The sequence below is a fragment of the Heteronotia binoei genome, chromosome 2, assembly GCF_032191835.1.
Source record: "Heteronotia binoei isolate CCM8104 ecotype False Entrance Well chromosome 2, APGP_CSIRO_Hbin_v1, whole genome shotgun sequence".
Taxonomy (NCBI): domain Eukaryota; kingdom Metazoa; phylum Chordata; class Lepidosauria; order Squamata; family Gekkonidae; genus Heteronotia; species Heteronotia binoei.
Window position 1 is genome coordinate 126881293 of NC_083224.1, and position 19768 is coordinate 126901060.

The following is a 19768-nucleotide window of genomic DNA, read 5'->3' on the forward strand; positions in this document are numbered from 1 at the left end:
GGGCACACAGATCATTTGTTTCTAGAATACATCGCACACAGTCTGTGTCCTAGCATTGGTGGGAAGTAGGTGAAAACAGCCTTTCTCTAGGACTGCAGGAACAGTAACAAGCAAACTCTACTCAACTTGATTAAGAACTGACTTGGCATTTACAAGGCACCTTAGAAAGCTTCAGAAAAAAAGGCTTTCTTTCAAGAGTTCTGTCCCAGTTCACAGAGGTGATGCAGAAGTACTGATGCGCCTTATGTTATTGCCTTACAGTTTTCAGCTACTTGTGAAGATTTCAGTTTTTTGGTTCATATTCTAAAACTGTGATTACAATCCAGGATTTGGGTCAGAAATATTTTTAAACTAAATGAAACAATGAAAGGTTCACCCTCATTAAGCATGATTTGTATGTGTGCCTGCAAAGCAGCCTGATCAGCTTGATTGCTGACTACTGAATTTCATTTTTTCCTTTCAAGATGCAAAGCAGCATCTTGGAGAACTGGCACAATTCTCAATACCATCAAGCTAGAAAAAAAATTGTATTTTGGATCAGATCATTAGGAGCTTTACTATTTGCCACATTGCTGCTTAGGAATTACTGGAACTGTCTCTGTACACTTGTGTGAATACAGGCAAATGATTGTGGCATGTGGATCAGATATGTGATACCCCAAGAATATTGTTTACATTATGATCTTTGGCCTTTTAAACGGTGCAACTGAAAGTCAATTGTATTGAATCTCAAGAGACCCCAGAGGCTTAGTCCCTGAATTATCAGTGTGCTGCTCTTCCAGAGGTATATGACTACTGTGCTGGCTTGGAGGACCTGGTACCTATGACAGTTGAGGGTTGAATGTAGTTATACATATGTTTTTTTAAAAAGCAGCTAGCTGTGCAATATCTTTGAGTGCCTTTAGAGACCTAATTTATTTATGATGGCACCATTAGGCAGGATTGTTTAAGATGACACTATAAGTGGTTCTGCTTATTAGTATTTGTAAAAGTTAGTTGCTAGCAGTAAAGCTGACATAATGTTAGTTGAAGAGTATCATGATGCTAAGAACCTCTCAAGGAAAGTAGAGTATAATTCATTTGATACAAAGACTGTGCTGAGATACTTCAGGTATATAGCAGATTTACCAGACTAACCTGGCCCTTTTCATGTTTAGTTATGTATACCCAGGCCTTTTTTTGTAGAAAAAGCCCAGCAGGAACTCATTTGCATATTAGGCCACACACCCTGACACCAAGCCAGCCGGAACTGCATTCCTGCTCAGAAAAAGCCCTGGGCATACGTAACTAAACATGACAAGGGCCAGGTTAGTCTGGTAAATCTGCTGTACACCTGAAGTATCTCAGCACAGCCTAATAGGCTAAGTAACATGCACTAAATCTGTTCCTCACCTATAAACAGTCCTATATGGGTTTTATCTCAATTTATCAGGCTGGATATATTTTTTTTTTCTTTGACACTTTTGTGATCAGTTAATGCATCAGAAAAATGTTATAGATAGTTAATTATGCCTAACATGAAGGAGTCCAAACAGCAGCAGATGTTCAAGGCTATAGACTTTAGACTTCACAATTGTCTTCTGTGCATATTATCTCTGTGTGTGTGTCTGAAATCCTGTTTTACTCCAGAGGCTATTTTTAAAAAACAGAACAGTTGTTGTTCAGCATAATTTCAGAATTTGAAATCCATCACTGAAAAGCTTGTGTAGACAAATGAAAAGATGACATAACCTTATTTTTTCAACACATTTTTCTTCATTCAGTGTTCAGCAATGAGAGTGGGACATGTTTTGTTTGTTTTTTTGTTCCTATAGTATCATAAATGTATATGCTAAATCTTTAACTTGTTTTCAGGCTCCCAGATGGTTTTACACAGCTTTTAAACTTGACTCAGCTCTACCTAAATGATGCCTTTTTGGAATTTCTTCCAGCCAATTTTGGAAGGTAAGCATTACGGTAATTGTCAGTACCACATTACCAAAAGCATTTGAACTTGGGTTCAAAAGACAGCTTACAAATCTGAAACATAAAAACTAGACTATGCACTTAACTATGGTTCTTCCTTTCTGAATTAGAGGAGGCATATAAGTGTAATTAGGGTTTGTAGAATCTTTCGGGCTCAAGTGCCATGTTCTACTGGAGAAAGTTTTCCTTCTGGAAAGGAAAACTTTCTCCAGTAGAACATGGCACTTGAGCCCGAAAGATTCTACAAACCCTAATGATGTTACCAGCCATGAAAACCTGAAATCTTTGATAGCGTAGTTTCTTGTGGCTTGAGAAGAAGAGGTCTTATAGAGGAGAGAGTTGCTAATGAAATGGAGAACTGATAAAACTTAAAATAGAGCTATATTGCCCAGAATGACAGGGTATATACACCAATTCACCAAGGGCCATTCTCTCAGTCAATAATATTAGTATAAATTTGACAATGAAGGAAATTCATGTCTCATTGGCCAGCGGTGTGTACTAAATTGTGAGGGGCATAATTTCCAACTATTTTTCAAATATAAAAAGATGTCATTAAGAATCAGTAAGCCCATGAAAAAAGATCAGGACAGAATATGGACAGCAAAAGATAATTGGAAGGTGTTTCCAGCACATCTCACCAGTTGTTTGGAGAACCCTTGAGATGGAATCAAGATCTTTCTGCTGGAGAAAGATCTTGACTCCATCCCAAGGGTTATCCAAACAACTGGTGAGATATGCTGGAAACACCTTCCAATTAACTTTTGCTGTCCATACAGAACAGTTGTACCCATCTTGAATGATCACCCTGCTACAAATAACTAATACAAAAGTAACTAGGAAACTCCCAAGGCCAAGATGTACGGAGTATGAGAATGCAAGAGACCTCTTCTTGACTCTTGCTGCCAGCCATTCTGTCTAAGATTTATCATTCCATTTATCCTAAGATTTATCACCAGCCATTCTGTCTAAGAGTTGGAAGGGGACATACAGCCCATCTAGTCTAAGCCCCTGCTCAATGCAGGATCAGCCTAAAGCATCCATGTCCAGCTGTTCTGTATGTCCAGCTGCTACCTGAATATTGCCAGTGAGGGGGTGATTACCACCTTCCTAGGTAGCTGATTCCACTGCTGAACTATTTTTTACTATAAGATTCCCCCCTCTAATATCCAGCTGGTACCTTTCCACCTGTAATTTAAGTCTGAACTTTTTAAAACGAGGCCTCCAGAACTGCATAGAGTATTCCAGGTGCAACTTGATCAAAGTGGTGTACAGTGGGACCCTGACCTCTTGAAATGTGGATGTTAAGCCTCTGCATTAGCCTTTTGATGCTGCATCACATTGGCTGCTCATATTTAGCTTACAGTCCACCCATACCCCCATGTTCTTGTTCATACATACTGCTATTGAGAAGTACATTCCTCATACAGTATGTGTGGTTCTCATTTTTGCTAACCCAGACACAGTATTCTACCCTTATCCTTGTTAAATTACATCCTGTTCACAGCTGCCCATTTTTCCAGTCTGTTCAGATCTTGTTGAATTCTGTCTCTGTTTTCCAAGATGCTTGCTATTCCTCCCAGTTTGGTGCTATCTCCAAATATAATGAGTGGTCGCTCCACCTCCTTATCCAAATCATTTATAAAAAATATTGAAAAGCACACGACCCAGTACTAAGTCCTGTGGAACCCCACTGGATGCCTCTCTCAGTCAGGCCATTGACAACTACTTGTGGGTGTAGTTTTCCAACCAGGTTCCTATCCACCTAACTATCTTAGAGTCCAGTCTGCAGTTCTCCAGAACATCATGGGGAACCCTGTAAAAAGCAGTAGAAAAGAGTACGAGTCCAGTAGCACCTTAAAGACTAACAAAATTTGTGTAGGGTATGAGCTTTTGTAAGTCAGTGCTTACTTCTTTAGATATAGCTAGAATGTGAGTCCATCTGAAAATAAAGTTATATCAGATGACATTAGCAGGCAAATGACAATAAAATATGTGATTGGATTAAGTTTGATATGCAGAGAGATAGTAGGCATGGAGAACTCAGCATTGGTAATGTGACAGGAAACCTAGGTCTCAATTTAGTCCAGGTCCATGACAGCCCTGACAAGTCAATATTCACTTCTACTTTTAATTTCAATTTTGCCAACTGCCTATAAAGATGATACATCAGAGGGGGAATCAACGGTTAACAGCAGAACATCTCAGGTAAAAGTCAACAAGTCCTCACAGGAATCTCTTATTATACAAAGCAAGGACCAAAGCATCTCTATAAGTGATGCTAACAATAAAGATACTGACTTCTGTATGTCTGTAAAAAAGATTTTCTAGGGTTTGACACCCTTGAAAGGAACTTGAGAAAAATTATTAAAACCTACCTGGACCGTATACAACACTGAAATTATAATCTTCAATGGTGGAGAACAGATTTTTTGAAGGCTGTTTAACTACAGTTCAGCTGTTTACTGGGATTTTCAGTTGCTCTAAAAATGTTATGATATCCTTGCCAATTTAATAATTGGTTCAGTAATAGATTATAATTTTATGAGTATAATTAGTATTACTATTTAGGTAATACAGTATAACAATAAACATGCATAGAGAAATTAGGCAATTGTAAATTCTGTATAAATATAGTTTGAAGTTGATCCTGTTTGTGTAGAATCTGAACTCCTGGAAAAATATGAATTTACATGGACTGCTACAGCCTTTACCATAGTGTAGTAAGTAATGTATTCTGGTTTTTCAGATTTTTTTTTAAGCCATTACTGTGTATTGACACTTGTGAACCCCTACCTTTTTCTGGAAGTTATGGAAATATATTGAGTTAGTAATAGATCTAAATTTGCCTGTTCCAAATTTTACTATGTTTCTGATTTCTGGAATGTAATTATATTATAATAAAATTCATATAAAAACTAATAAGGCATTCAGGAGGTAAAGTTTTTATATGTAAAAACAATATTAAAACAAAATAAGATTTTGCAAAAGAGCAATACTAGCAATAAAAATTGAAGTGCTTTGTCTTAAAGTTAGTTGAATACCCAAAAGCTTAGAAATTTACTGAATCTTAATATTTAGCAAATATCTGTCTGTTGAAATAATCAGCAAAAATAATTTAAGATTGTTATTTTCAGCAGCAGACATATAGCTGTGATTCTCATTAGAGGCTTGCCAGGTGCATGGAATAATTTCATGCACATATATGGCTAGGGTATTTTTTACTAAAATACAGAGCTTCCTAGTAACTGTTGTATATGTTCAGTACATTTTTAATTGCATTTATGACATTTTTGTCTTTAACACTTCTAGACTTGTTAAATTACGAATATTGGAATTACGAGAGAATCACTTGAAAACTCTACCAAAGTAAGTGCTTGTGTATTTTAGTTATCTGAATTGTTTGGAGTGTCATTGTTCTTGTTAGAATTGTTCTGTTTTGCTGAGTTATTTCTTTTGCAATATTGATTTTAATTCTTTTGAACAAGTACATGTTTTGCTGATATATTTTTAGTTATGGTTATTGATGCCTACAAATAATAAATACTGAGTATAAATCATTATCATTGAAATAGGCAGATAAACATTTACAATTTAATGCAGTTTAAAATGTAAATTTTAACATAACATAATTTCATTCAAAAGGACCCAACCATTGGAAAATGCATACATATTTTCCTACTGTGGAAGTAACTATATTCAGCTGCTTAATGAAATCCCATTACAAACTCTACCATGCATCCAAGACAATAGGCTGTTGCTGTTGCAGTTTTCCAATCTGAAATTTGTTTTCATGATACTCATCACAGGGACAGGCATGATACCCACCAATACTAATCATGGTGAACAGATTATTAGTTAATAGCACTTTGGCAAACAGCTTCATACTGGATTTCAAGACATGGTTAGAATAAAAAATCTTACTATTATAATGCATCTGTTACAATAATTCAGCTTCTGCAAAATTCTTCTGTGATCCTGCTGATAACCCAAGGTAACCCAGTGGATATGAGTCCTTTATAGCATATGGAATTTATACAGATTACATTTGTGTTGAGCATCAATTTTTTTTAAAAAAATCAGATTATTTAGCAGAAGAAAAATTATAATGCCATTATCATCAAGTAATTACCAAGTCTGAGAATAGCAGTGGTAGGTGACACTTTGAAAGTTTTAATATCTTGCAATCATAGAATGTAATATGGAATTATAAACTCTCTGGCAGTATTTCTGAACTCAGATAAAGCACAAACATGTTAAGCTTTTTGAAATGCCTTCTGTGTATATTCCTGTGGCTATTTGGATTCTGCTATAACTTTTCTATGACATGTATACACAAGAGGGGTTCTAAAATTTATATCTTGAATAGTAAATGTGGTGATGAAATCCATTCAGTTATTTGTCAACATCTGTATATGATGCAATCCCCATTATCTGCACTTCAGTACTCTGAATCTGATTGACTGGATTTGTGTATCCCCTGTAAAATTTTTGCTCACCAAGAATTCTAAAAAAATAATGGCCAGAGGCTCGGAAATTACATCCACAAGTTCTTTTAGTACCCTTGGATGCAGTTCATCCGGCTCTGAGGATTTAGTTTCATTTAAGGAAACTAAGTGTTTATATACAACCCCTATGGTGATCCTAGATTGCAACTCACTACCTTCGTTATATGTTCTGTTTTTGCCCCGTTGAGCACCATTTCCCTCAGAAGAGAAGACTGAGGAAAAGTAGCAATTGAGCAGTTCTGCCCTCTCTTCATCACCTGCTACAATTTCATTTTCCTGTCCCTGCAATAGGCCTATCATGTCCTTACTCTTTTTCTTACTTTGTACATAAAAAGAGTAACCCTTCTTTGTTGTTTTTAGCATCTTTTGCTAACCTAAGCTCATACTGAGCTTTAGCTTTCCTAACTCTTTCTCTACAAACATGGGTTATTTGTTTATATTCATCCTTGGTTATAAGACCCTCCTTCCATTTCCTGAATGAGTCTTTTTTATTTCTCAAGTCTTTAGAGAGCTGTTTAAAGAGCCACCTTGACTTCTTTAGGCTCCTCCCATTTGTCCTTTTCATAGGAATTATTTGTGATTGTGCATTCAATATTTTGCTTTTAAGAAACTCTCACCCCTCTTGAACTCCCTTCTTCTTAAGTATTTCTGACCATGGGATTTTACCCAGCATAGTTCTAATTTTGTCAAAGTTTGCCTTTCTGAAGTCCAACCTTTATGTCTGACTACGTAAAGGTTTTCCCTTCCCTAAGACTGTAAACTCCAAATCACGTGGTCACTACTGCCCAGGGTGCCCACTATTTCTACCTCATCAATCAATTCTTCCTTGTTGGTGAGGATCAAGTCCAAGATAGCAGATCCCCTTGTTTCCTTTTCCACTTTCTGGAAAAGGAAGTTGTCAGCAATACAAGTCAGGAATTTATTTGATTTACCATTTTTAGCAGAGTTAGACTTTCAACAGTTGTCCGGGTAGTTGAAATCTCCCATTAGCACTGTGTTCTTCGACTTTGAGAACTTTGCAGTCTTTTGTAGGAGTATCTCATCCAAGTCCTCTGCCTGGCTTGGTGGTCTATAGCAGACCCCCACCTTAATATTACTGTTATTTCTTACTCCTTTTTTTTAACCCAGAAACTCTCTACCAAGGTGCCATGCTCAGATTCACGTATTTCCTCCCAAGTATATACCTCCTTCACATACAATGTTACACCTCTGCCCTTTCTTATTACCTGTCCCTTTTAAATAAGTCCTAATATTCCAATTGTGTCATTCCAAGTTTCAGTAAGGCCAATTATGTCATAGTCTTCTTCCTGTATTAGGACTTCCAGTTCCTCCTGCTTGTTTCCCAAACTCTGCGTATTAATGTAGAATCCATGTTTTATGCATGCTGAAGGTTTTGTTTCTGTACATGCCTGCAAGTTAATGTTACTGAGCATATGTGCCACTCTCTGCAAAGCTTTAGCTTTCTTATTTCCAGTTATTGGTATCATGCTAGGCTTTGAATTACTGTCTTGCTTCCCCATACAATTTAGTTTAAAGCCCTCCTTATTAGGTTAGCAAGGCTCTTATACCAAACACCCTTTTCTCTACCTTCGTAAGTTGCAAACCATCTTCTAATAGAAGACCACCATCTCAAAAGCGTAAGCCATGGTCCAAAAATCCGAATCTTTCCTGATGAAACATCGACGTAGCCAGTTTATTTGAAGTATTGTTCTTTTTTGTCCTAAGCCATGGCCTGCAACAGGAAGAACTGATTAAAACAACCTGTGCTCCCAGCTCTCTCACTTTCTGACCCAGAGCCACATAGTCTCTTTTAATATGTTCAGGGCTGTGCTGGGCAGTATCATTTGTTTCCACATGGATCAGCAAGAAAGGATAGTAATCTGTGGGCTTGATGAGTCTTCCTGTCCTTTCTGTCACATCCTGGATGCATGAACCTGGTAGACAGCATAGCTCCTAAGATGATAAATCTGGTCAGCACACTTTGGGCTCTACCCCTCTGAGCAAGGAATCTCCAATTACCAGCACCCTTCTCTTCCTATATTGGGGAGTGGAAGCTCCAGGCTTCTTATCCACAGGGTCCTGAGAAACTTCCCTCAAGCTTCGCAGAGGCTGGGGAAGTAGCTCTTGTTCCAATGGTTCAGAATAAGTATCTGCAGGGAGATCCTGGAACTGATTGCTGAGCAGCAGAGGCTTATAACTTCTCCTGATTTTCCTGTCCCTGTGTGTTACATTTTTCTATGAGCCCTCCTCCTGTGTTGGGTTCTATTTCATTTGCTGAGATACCTTTTTCTCTTCCTCCTGTTCTCCTTTCAAGAGTACTTCATGGGTTCTGTCAAGGAAATTCTCATCTTCCTTTATACACTGTAGTGTGGACAAGGGTGCCTCAAGTTCCCATATCTTCTCCTCCAACAAGACTACCAACTTACATTTGCTGCAAGTGTAATTGCTGCTATCCTTAGGTATAAATGCAAACATCCCACAGGCTTTACACGTCACTGCCTCAGCTCCTCACCAGTCATGCTGCTGCAATCCATTTCCAAATTAGTTCTCTTTCTCTTGACTTCCCTGTAAATTCCACCTTCAAACTGCATCTTCAGACTACTTGTGAGGAACTACTCACCCTCCTACAGTACCCCCAGGCTAAGAGCCACAGGCCAAGAGCCCTTTCGCTCTTGCCTTTTGGCTTGTGCCTTTAGCAAGGAGGAGCTATGCAATTTAAAGACTCAGGCCCCCACCTCTGACCCAACAGCCAGAGCAACAGTAGATGGTGGGGTCAGCAACCACCCCCAGGCAAACAGTCCCTCCTCTCTCAGCAAAAGACACACAAAACACACATAGAAGCAATCAGAAACCCCTCTCCAGCAGGCTCCAAGCACTCACACAATTCTCTCACATAGCACCCCTCACACAGTTCTCTCACACAGCAACCCTAAGTAATGCTCCCCAGCAGTTTTGGAAAAGCAAAATTAATACCTCACCAGCAGTTGTGGTGATGTTCTGGTATTAGGGCAAAAATGCTATGGTAAAAATGGCTTCATGTTGGAAGTGATGTTGCAACATCACTGGCTATGTAGCCTGGGCCTCCCTGCTGTTTCTGATAAGTCCCCCCACTGGCCAGCTGATTGATGGTGGGGGATGGCACCTGGCAACAGGAAATCCTCGGGGGGGGGGGATGGCAACTCTAGCCCCAGTCAATCTGTAATGTGGGCAAATACAGACATAAAATATATTTGGATATTTCACATACTAATTATAGCATCCCACCCTGATGAATAAAGTTCAGATGCAATGTAAGATACGTTGCTAGAGCCCTAGGAGCATAGTTGGGAATTTCATTCAAAATAGTGCTTTTTTTGTTGTTCAGTCGCACAGTCGAGTCTGACTCTTTACAACCCCATGGACAAAGTCACACCAGGCCCTCCTGTCTTCCACCATCCTCCGAAGTCTGCTCAAATTCGTGCTTGTTACATCAGTAACACTGTCCAGTCATCTCATCTTTTGCTGTCCCCTTCTTCTTTTCCCTTCTGTCTTTCCTAGCATCAGGATCTTCTCCAGTGAGTGCTCCCTTCTCATTTGGTGGCCAAAGTATTTGAGCTTCAGCTTCAGCATCTGACCTTCCAGTGAACAGTCTGGGTTGATTTCCCTTAGGACTGACTGTTTGGATCTTCTTGCAGTCCAAGAGACTCTCAAGAGTCTTCTCCAGCACCACATCTCAAAAGCATCTATTCTTCTGTGCTCGGCCTTCCTTATGGTCCAGCTCTCACAGCCATACATTACTACTGGGAATATCATCGCTTTAACTATACGGACTTTTGTTGGCAGGGTGATGTCTCTACTTTTTATTATACTGCCCAGGTTCACCATAGCTATCCTCCCAAGGAGCAAAGTCTTTTAATTTCTAAAAATCTATGGTTTGGCATGAGTTCCACACATGCCTCTGTTTTTTTTAAAACAAGAGTAGCCAAATTGTTGATTTAAACCAGGGATGGGGAACCTTTTTTCTACCAAGGGCCATATGGATATTTATAACGTCATTTGAAGACCATAAAAAATTATCAACTTAAAAAAACAGTGCTCTGCTGAGGGAGAATGATTCAGGCCAGCAAAATTAATGCAAATAATTGTTTTTCTATTTGAAGTTATGTGGGGAGAACCTAATCTGGCGCACACACACACACAAACGGCCAGCTGCCCTAGCAAAATGCATAGGTCCAGGGTTTTTTTGTAGAAAAAACCCAGCAGGAACTCAGTAGCATATTAGACCACATTCCCTAATATTAACATATTAGGTCACACACTCATTAGTATATTAGGCCACACCATCTGGGATAATCAGGTCCCAGGGAGGCTGCTGCACAGTACATCTGGGCCCTGTGAGCCCTGCCAGGCCCAGGGGAGGTTGCTGCATAGTGCGGCTGGGCCCCACAATGCTTGCTGGCCAGCCAGGTCCCAGGGAGGCTGCCACATGGCTCAGTTCAGCCCAGCTATCCCTGAGGGCCACACCAAGTGTCTTTGCGGACCATATATGGTTCTCAGGATGGAAGTTCCCCACCCCTGGTTTAAACAAACAGTGTAAGTATAGCTGTAGAAAATGTGCAGTAAGAAAAGCATCCAGAGCAAACTGATGTGAAGGCTGAATTATTGTCCCATTTGTGAAAACTATGCAGCACTACTAATTCTCAATTTAAATAAAATGTCTTACATTTTTATCCTTTTCTTTTTCAATGAGCTCATCTTCACAGCTGTCCTGTGAGATTGAGGGACTGTGACTACATCAGGGTCACCCAGTGAAATTCAATTGAAATATAAATTGAAATAAACTTGAAACATAGCTGAGCAGGGATCAGAATTCTTCCCCAGTGAGTCAGTGCCTGTGTAGATGGAGAAGGGGAAAGATTGCCTGCAGTAGCAATGTGGATTGCTATCATAGATATAATAAAAGCTCAACGTGTTGGCTCAATCCTCAATTTTTATTGGAAGTTGTGGGAACAACAGGAGTGGCCTTGCACTGTCCCCAATTTTATTGGAAGTTGTGGCAACCGCAGGAGTGGCCTTGCACTGTCTGCCAGCACTCCCCCCTCTCATTGGGTAGTCCCTCTATAATCCGTCTACTACCGGCCCTGTCAAGCCAGAACCCCACCAGAAGGCTACTGACCTTTGAGAAAGACAGTTCTCTGCTGACAGATTCTCCTGGGGGCTTATTGAGAGCCAGTTTGGTATAGTGGTTAAGTGTGTGGACTCTTATCTGGGAGAATCGGGTTTGATTCCCCACTCCTCCACTTGCACCTGCTAGCATGGCCTTGGGTCAGCCATAGCTCTGGCAGAGGTTGTCATAAGAACATAAGAGAAGCCATGTTAGATCAGGCCAATGGCCCATCCAGTCCAACACTCTGTGTCACACAGTGGCAATTTTTTTAAAAAAATATACACACACACACTGTGGCTAATAGCCACTGATGGACCTCTGCTCCATATTTTTATCTAAACCCCTCTTGAAGGTGGCTATGCTTGTGGTCGCCACCACCTCCTGTGGTAGTGAATTCCACATGTTAATCACCCTTTGGGTGAAGAAGTACTTCCTTTTATCCGTTTTAACCTGTCTGCTCAGCAATTTCATCAAATGCCCACGAGTTCTTGTATTGTGAGAAAGGGAGAAAAGTACTTCTTTCTCTACTTTCTCCATCCCATGCATTATCTTGTAAACCTCTATCATGTCACCCCGCAGTCGACGTTTCTCCAAGCTAAAGAGTCCCAAGCGTTTCAACCTTTCTTCATAGGCAGTGTTCCAGCCCTTTAATCATTCTAGTTGCCCTTTTCTGGACTTTCTCCAATGCTATAATATCCTTTTTGAGGTGCGGCGACCAGAACTGCACACAGTACTCCAAATGAGACCGCACCATAGGTTTATACAGGGGCATTATGATACTGGCTGATTTGTTTTCAGTTCCCTTCCTAATAATTCCCAGCATGGCGTTGGCCTTTTTTATTGCAAACGCACACTGTCTTGACATTTTCAGTGAGTTATCTACCACGACCCCAAGATCTCTCTCTTGGTCAGTCTCTGTAAGTTCGCACCCCATCAACTTGTATTTGTAGCTGGGATTCTTGGCCCCAATGTGCATTACTTTGCACTTGGCCACATTGAACCGCATCTGCCACGTTGACGCCCACTCACCCAGCCTCAACAGATCCCTTTGGAGTTTGTCCTTGAAAGGGCAGCTGCTGTGAGAGCCCTCTCCAGCCCCACCCACCTCACAGGGTGTCTGTTGTGGGGGGGGGAGGTAAAGGAGATTGTGATCCGCACTGAGATTCTTCGGAATGGAGGGCGGGATATATATCCAATAGCATCATCATCATATTGATCAGTACTGCATCTCCTTGAGGCCTGTTGTAAGAAGTCTGGGACAGTCCATCTCCCCCTCCCCCAAAAACATTGCTGCTGGAAAGCAAACAGTGAAGCAAACAGTAAACTGTGAGAGACATGTTCCTCTGCCCCCGCCTACTCAGGTCCAGGAATATTAACAGTCTTACCCCAGAGACAGCCAACTCTTCTCTGTGCCCTCTCTGTCAGCCAGCCTCAGAAAAGGCTGCAGAGCTACTGCAGCCTCACGAAAGGCCTCTCGGCACATGCAGCCTCCAAAGGCCACACAAAAGCCAGTGAGGCAAGGCCGCGCTGGGAGTGTCCCCTAGGAACTGCTAGCCAGAGGCTGTTGCTTGGCAACCCAGGCTGCCTTTTTCAGTAAAGGGAGAGGCCTCAGGTGAATAGAATAGCGTACAGTCCGCCGTCCAAAGCAGTTATTTTCTCCAGGATGGGGAGAGATCTGTTGTCTGGAATTCAGTTCTGATCCTAGGAGATCTTCAGGCTCCACCTGGAGGTTGGCTATCCTAGGCCTGGCAGCATCCTCTGAGTGACTTGATGCCACCCGGCTGGCATGACTTAACTAGGCCAGGCTGCCTACTCCTGTTCAGCAGCAGTTGCTCTATGACAGCCAATGTGAATTAGCAATTGCCAACTCAGGGTTGGGAAATTCCTGGAGATTTGATGGGTGGGGCCTGGAAATGGTGAGTTTGAGAAAGGATGGGACCTCAACAGGTACCATGACATAGAATCCACTCTCAAAATCAGCCATTTCTGCCTGGAGAACCATTGTTGCCAGTCTCCAGGAAATACCTGCCCTGAGGTGCATACTCTATGGTATACTACAATACAACCATGCCAGGTAAAAAAAAATTCATGCCACAAGCTCACACTGATGCTAAACACCACAAGTCTGGATATGACAGGAAAAGGTGGCAACAATGCACTGCAAACTAAAGGAATGCTGTGCTTCATCGTGTGTGTGACCTTTGTCATGCTCCCCCTGCATCCCCCATTATTATTCTTTCTCGGCATTCTGGACCTGTTTCAGGACTTTGAGCCAGCACAGACATAGGGGGGGACACACACACATATATATGGGGGGGGGGGGATGGAAAGCTAACATCTGTTTCAGCTGCAGGGTGGGTGGGAAAATAGCAAGGGTGAGGAGGTGAGTGAAACCCAAGGGTTGGGGGTGGGTGGGCTTCGGAGCCGGGTCTGCCAGACCCAGATTTTTGCCGTGGAAGCTGACTGGCTGATTTTGGGCCAGTCACAGACTTCCAGCCTAACCTACCTTACAGGGTTGTGCAGATCAAAGTGGGGAGAGGAGAATAATGTAAGCTACTTTGGTCTCCCCCCCACACCACTGTGAAGAAAGATTGTCCTTTTCATATGTAGAGGCTGCAGGGAGGGGGAAGGCAATGGAAAGCTGAAGTCAGAGGGACAGATGAGGGGAAGGAGATATGGTTGCCAACTCCAGGTTAGGAAATTCCTGGAGATTTAAGGGATGGGATTTGAGAAAGGATGAGACTTCAGACAGATATAATGCCATTTCCTCCTGGGGAAACTACTGTTGCAAATCTCCAGGTGAGGGCTGGAGATCACTCAGAATTACAATTGCTCTCCAAATGACAGATATCAGCTCCTCTTCAGTGCTAGTTATAGAAAGTATATAAAAATATCCTGAAAATGTAATTTTAAGAGTTCAATTTTATGATAATAATTATTCTTCTATGGTTGTAAGCAATATTAAGTTGCATTTACTTCCAGCAGTGGCAGGCTTGTGTTTGTCTTCATGATACATCTCTTCAATCTATATCAATTACAGGAAAAAGTGTAAGAAACTGAAAGGAAGAAAATACAGTTTATTAACAGCATACCAGTAACTAGTTGAAATACAGTATCCACAATGCTCTGCTGAGGATGAGCATTCTTAGAATTGCATTACTTGGATGATGCTAGTATTTATTAAAGACCATTAAGGCTATCTTTTGATAAGGTACTAGTTTTTAATGGATTACTATGATGCCTCTTTGCATATTGTATTGTTAATAATATTTTTAAGTGTGTTTCTCAAAAATGGCAGTTCCAACTTGGTTCTGGAGTTTTCAGGTCAGAGAGAAGCAGAACCTAAGTGGTCAGTATGAGTTTCTGAGAGTGCCAACTCTCACTCTGTTAACTTAGTGAAAACTTGATGGAGTACTACTTAGCCCTCTTCTAGAACTTTCACAACTTTTTTTTTAAATCATATTCTATTTCCTACTGAAATTGAAAGTTGAATTTACTGTAAAATGTAGTTTGGCTCTTTCAGCACTTGACAAAGTATGGAGGGGGAACAAGAGCACCTCACCAAACTGCAAGCCTGAGTAAGATTGGACCTTCACAACATTTGTATATCACTTGTATTAGGGTCTAAAATGGCAGCTATGTCCCTATGTTGGACATGTGGATGCTGTCATGTCTAGTTTGGTTCTGTGTCTTGGAAGGTAACATTTTTTACTTATTAAAGCAATTTTTTCTGTTTTGCGTAAATTACTGAATATTTTAAATGTTTTTAGATCCCTCATGTGTATGCTATACCTTCTCAAAATTTAGAGTTTGAAATGAGCAGTGTGTATGTTTGGTAAGTCACTTTGTGAGGATATGAAGTTGCAGTATATTTAGTTTATACAGCTACTAATAGAAAAAATGGCTTTTTGCTAAAGCAAAAATGGCTTTCATATAGGAAATAAATCTTTATGATCTGAACTGCATAAATTCCATTAGGTCAGAATTCATTAATTTAAAACTTAACTGGTGTATTTAACTTTTTAAATTTGAGCTTCTCCTTCTTCAGTAGTGCTATCAGAGGAACCATCAACTTATGTGCTAAAGAGGGAAGTAATCAGTAGACAGTTATAGATTTTGACTTGGAATAAATAAGTGACAAGTGAGAAAAGAATTAAACACCCCCCAACAGCGTCTCTGCTTCAAAGTACCTTTTCTAAGCTTGTTTTTTTCTTTTTATTAAAGTCTGGGCTGTTACTGGGCTTGAGCATAACATGTACTTAGCTTCAGATGGCATACACTGTGAATGATAGGGTTTTAAAAATCACCACTTCTAGTTCTCAACAATGAAGCATTTTACAACTTCCAGACTAGACTTGCCAATCCCCAGGTCCCAGCGGAGGTTCTTCCACTTTCCCAGGCTCCTTCCCACCCCCAGTCAGCTGGCTGGCGGGGGGGAGCCCTGCCCCCACAGCCACCATGTGACTTTCCACCTCTGGAGGCTTCTGTCTCCGATTGGAAAGGCTTCCTCTTGGGATGGTGTGTCTGTGTTACTTTGAAGAAGTTGGCAGCAACTCGTGAGTAGAGATGTCAGTGGAGATCGATTTTCATAGGGTATAATAAGGAATTGATCTGGAGGTATCGGGCTCTGGGAGGGCTGTTTTTTAAGGTAGAGGCACCAAATGTTCAGTATACATCTAGTGCCTCTCCCCAAAATACCCCTCAAGTTTCAAGACGATTGGACTAGGGGGTCCAATGCTATCAGCCCCAAAAGAAAGTGCCCCTATCCTTCATTATTTCCTATGGAAGGAAGGCATTTTAAAAAAGGTGTGCTGTCCCTTTAAATGTGATGGCCAGAACTCCCTTGGAGTTCAGTTATGCTTGCCACACCCTTGCTCCTGGCTCCGCCCCAATGTCTCCTGTCTACCTCCAAAGTCTCCTGGCTCCAGCCCAAAAATCCCCAGATATTTCTTGAATTGGACTTGGCAACCCTATTCCAGACAGAATAAGATTTATTTTTTTCATGTTTGTATTAAACCCCTTTCTTACTTAGCCTTTACGTTTCATTTCCACCATTTACTAAGTGAAGTTAAAATATCCTTTATAATAACCCCAGAAGTTTGGTGAACAGAGAATGAAAGCATAGGTTAAAATTAATAAGCAAAAAATTGAAATATTCATTAAAGAATGACTTCTTGAACATAAAGATAATATAGTTTATTTGGATATTTGCAATTACTAGTAATTACTGATGTTTCAATTGCTGGATAGTTGCAATTACTTAGTAATTACTTTAATGGTTGTGTAAATTAGGTACTTCATTTTGCAAGTAAGGGAGGTGGCATTTCTTTTTTAAATTTAATTTTTGAACTTAGCCAACTTTCTGTCAATATAGTCTCTTCCCCAGTTAGCTTTTATAAAGTACCAACTTACTTTGTACTGAAGTCTTTTTCTGACTATTCTCTTTCTCAGGCTGCTCTGAATTAGGGTTGCCAAGTCCAATTCAAGAAATATCTGGGGACTTTGGGGGTGGGGCCAGGAGACATTGGGCATGGGGCCAGGACACATTGGGAGTGGAGTCATGAGCAAGATTGGAACAAGTACAATTGAACTTCAAAGGGAGTTCTGGCCATCATATTGAAAGGGACTGCACACCTTTTCATTGCCTTTCCTCCCTTAGAAATAATGAAGGATAGGGGCACCTTCTTTGGGGACTCATAGAATTGCCCCCCCGGTCCAATCCTTTTTAAACTTGGAGGGTGTTTTGAGGAATGGCATCAGATGCAATGCTACAAATTTAGTGCCTCTACCTCAAAGGACATCCCCCCATAGCCCTAGATACCTGTGGATCAATTCCCCATTATTCCCTATGGGAATTGTTCTCCATAGGGAATAGTAAAGTGCCCAGTAGATATTTCCCTCCCCTCCACGCTTTCTAAGGCTTTCTAAAGTGGAGGGAGGGCCTCCAAACCGGGGAATCCCCTGCCCCCTCCCTCTATCTTTCTCTCTCTCACATACACACTTACTGGTCTGGTTCCTCCACAACTTTACTTGCTTTGAAAACAAAAGCAAAACAAATGGAAGGGCTGTGCTCTGACGAAACTGCTGCTGACCTTTCCCCATGAAGTGCTTCCTGTTTCCTGCTTCCTGCTCAACTTTAAAGGCACACATTTTAAAAACGGACCTGTTTTCAGGTTTCTAAACCTGCTGGAGCTCTAGAGGTAAATGGTGGCTGTGTGGGTGGGGCTTCCCCCCACCGGCCAGCTGGCTGGGGGTGGGGGGAAGCCTGCAAAACCGGAGGAATCCCCCACTGGAACCTGGGGATTAGGAAGCATACTCTGAATCATTAAAGTAACTGCCACTACTTCTGAAGCTAGTAGATTATTCTCAAAACAGGGTGCTACTTCTTGACTGGCCTTCTTCTTGTTCCTCTTCTGATCTCCATCTTGCTAGTCTGTCATTCACCTAGAACACTAGCAAGATTTGAGTTCAGTAGCATCTTAAAGACCAACTAGATTTCTAGGGTATAAGCTTTCAAGAGTCAAAACTTCCTTTGTCAGCTAGGGACACCACTTTTTCTTTCAGCCAGCTTCTGTCATCTGCTTCAACATTAACTTGTATCAGTCTGTGTCTAGGCTTTTGTATTCTGTGGCAAACGCTCCTTCAGCCAATTAATGCTCACCATATCACAGGCCACTGATTCACTGATTCTAAATTATGAATCAAGAGGTAGGACTAACTGACTTAAGTTTTGGGCCTACTCCTATATACTGAAGTCTTCTGTGGGCTTCATTGTAGTTTCCACAGTGTTAGAGAATCCCTTAGTTAGAGTAACTAGGATCAACTGTGTTGCTTGACAGGCTGCCAACAGAAGTCTACATGACATTAATGTAGCCTTATAAAATCCCTTTGTATAGATACACGGCACGACTTATGTTCATATAAAATATATGCTATGTCTTTCCATTAAATGTTCAAGGTGCCTTACACTGTTAATATAGTAAGAACAAAATCCATAGTATCCTTCAAACTCAAAAGTTAAATATAACATAAATTAACAAGTGACAATTTAATTACATTAAAATAAAGTGCAGTATAATATAATATCCTAAGAAAAACTCAGCAGACAATAAGATATCTCGTATGATCAGTAACTCATATAGCAACAGCTAATTCATCAACTAATGGAGTTTATGTCTCTCCAACCCTGCAACCCTAAGGAAAAACCCAATAAAATTTAAAGAATTTACCTGGTACCAAAAATGACAGCATGAATTGTGTTGGGTAATTATGGGGAGAAACCATTCCACAATTGTGGCACCAGGTGTCTTCTGCCTCCATTCAGCAGGTGAGGGCGGACAGGCACCCCATTCAGGGCTCCTGATGAAAATTTTCACGTGCAGTCTGGATTGTATGGGAAGAGGCAGTCCTTCAAATACCTGGATCCAACCTACTTGGGGCTTTAAATGTCAAAACTAATATATTGAAGTGTGTCTGAAAACCCACTGGAAAGAAATACAGGCTTTCTAACACTAGTGTAATATGAGTACATCAAAGAGTACCTGTTTGTATCCTGGCTGTGGCATTTTGCGCCAACTGAGTTGTCTGAGAAATCTTCAAGGACAGTCCCACATAGCTTCTAATATTAATTAATCTGACTATATTTCTAATTTTGAAGCACTGTGGTCTGCTTTTACAAATCATATTTCAAATCAACGAACTACACCGTGGTTGTCTGATGTAGCAAAAACTATACTCCTTATTTGAAACTTTGTATATTACTTTGTAGCCTAGTTATTATAATCTATTTTTACTCTAAAAGTTTTTTTTTACTTAATACTGGTTTATGAGCATGTAATTATGTAGTGTTGCAAACTTCCTCATTTGAGATTATGGAGTACTAATCCACCTAATGTTATTGTAGTTACTGTATTTTGTACTATTTAGATCAATAAAAATTTGAAAATCGGGGGGCAGTCCCACAATGAGAACATTACAGTAATCTAATGCAGAGGTTATCTGTGGGTAGATCATTTTTCTCCAGGAAAAGGGTTTGGCTTGTGTGGCAAATGAAGCATCCATAGTTAATGCTGAATCTAGTTGCACTCCAAAGCTACTCCTTCAAGGGGAGTGCTGCCTTACCTAGAACATGCAACCAGCACCATTTCAA

At 40.7% G+C, this 19768-nt stretch overlaps 1 protein-coding gene across 7 annotated transcripts in view; it reads left to right on the plus strand.

The window, feature by feature from the left end:
* Nucleotides 1–19768, plus strand: part of LRRC7 (leucine rich repeat containing 7) — a 265921-nt gene that overhangs the window by 32276 nt on the left and 213877 nt on the right. For all 7 annotated transcript variants that reach the window (XM_060232004.1, XM_060232000.1, XM_060231999.1 and 4 more), the window contains exons 4-5: nt 1855–1944; nt 5278–5334. In XM_060232004.1, the coding sequence (XP_060087987.1) occupies nt 1855–1944; nt 5278–5334 (147 nt within the window). The remainder of the gene's footprint in view (nt 1–1854; nt 1945–5277; nt 5335–19768) is intronic.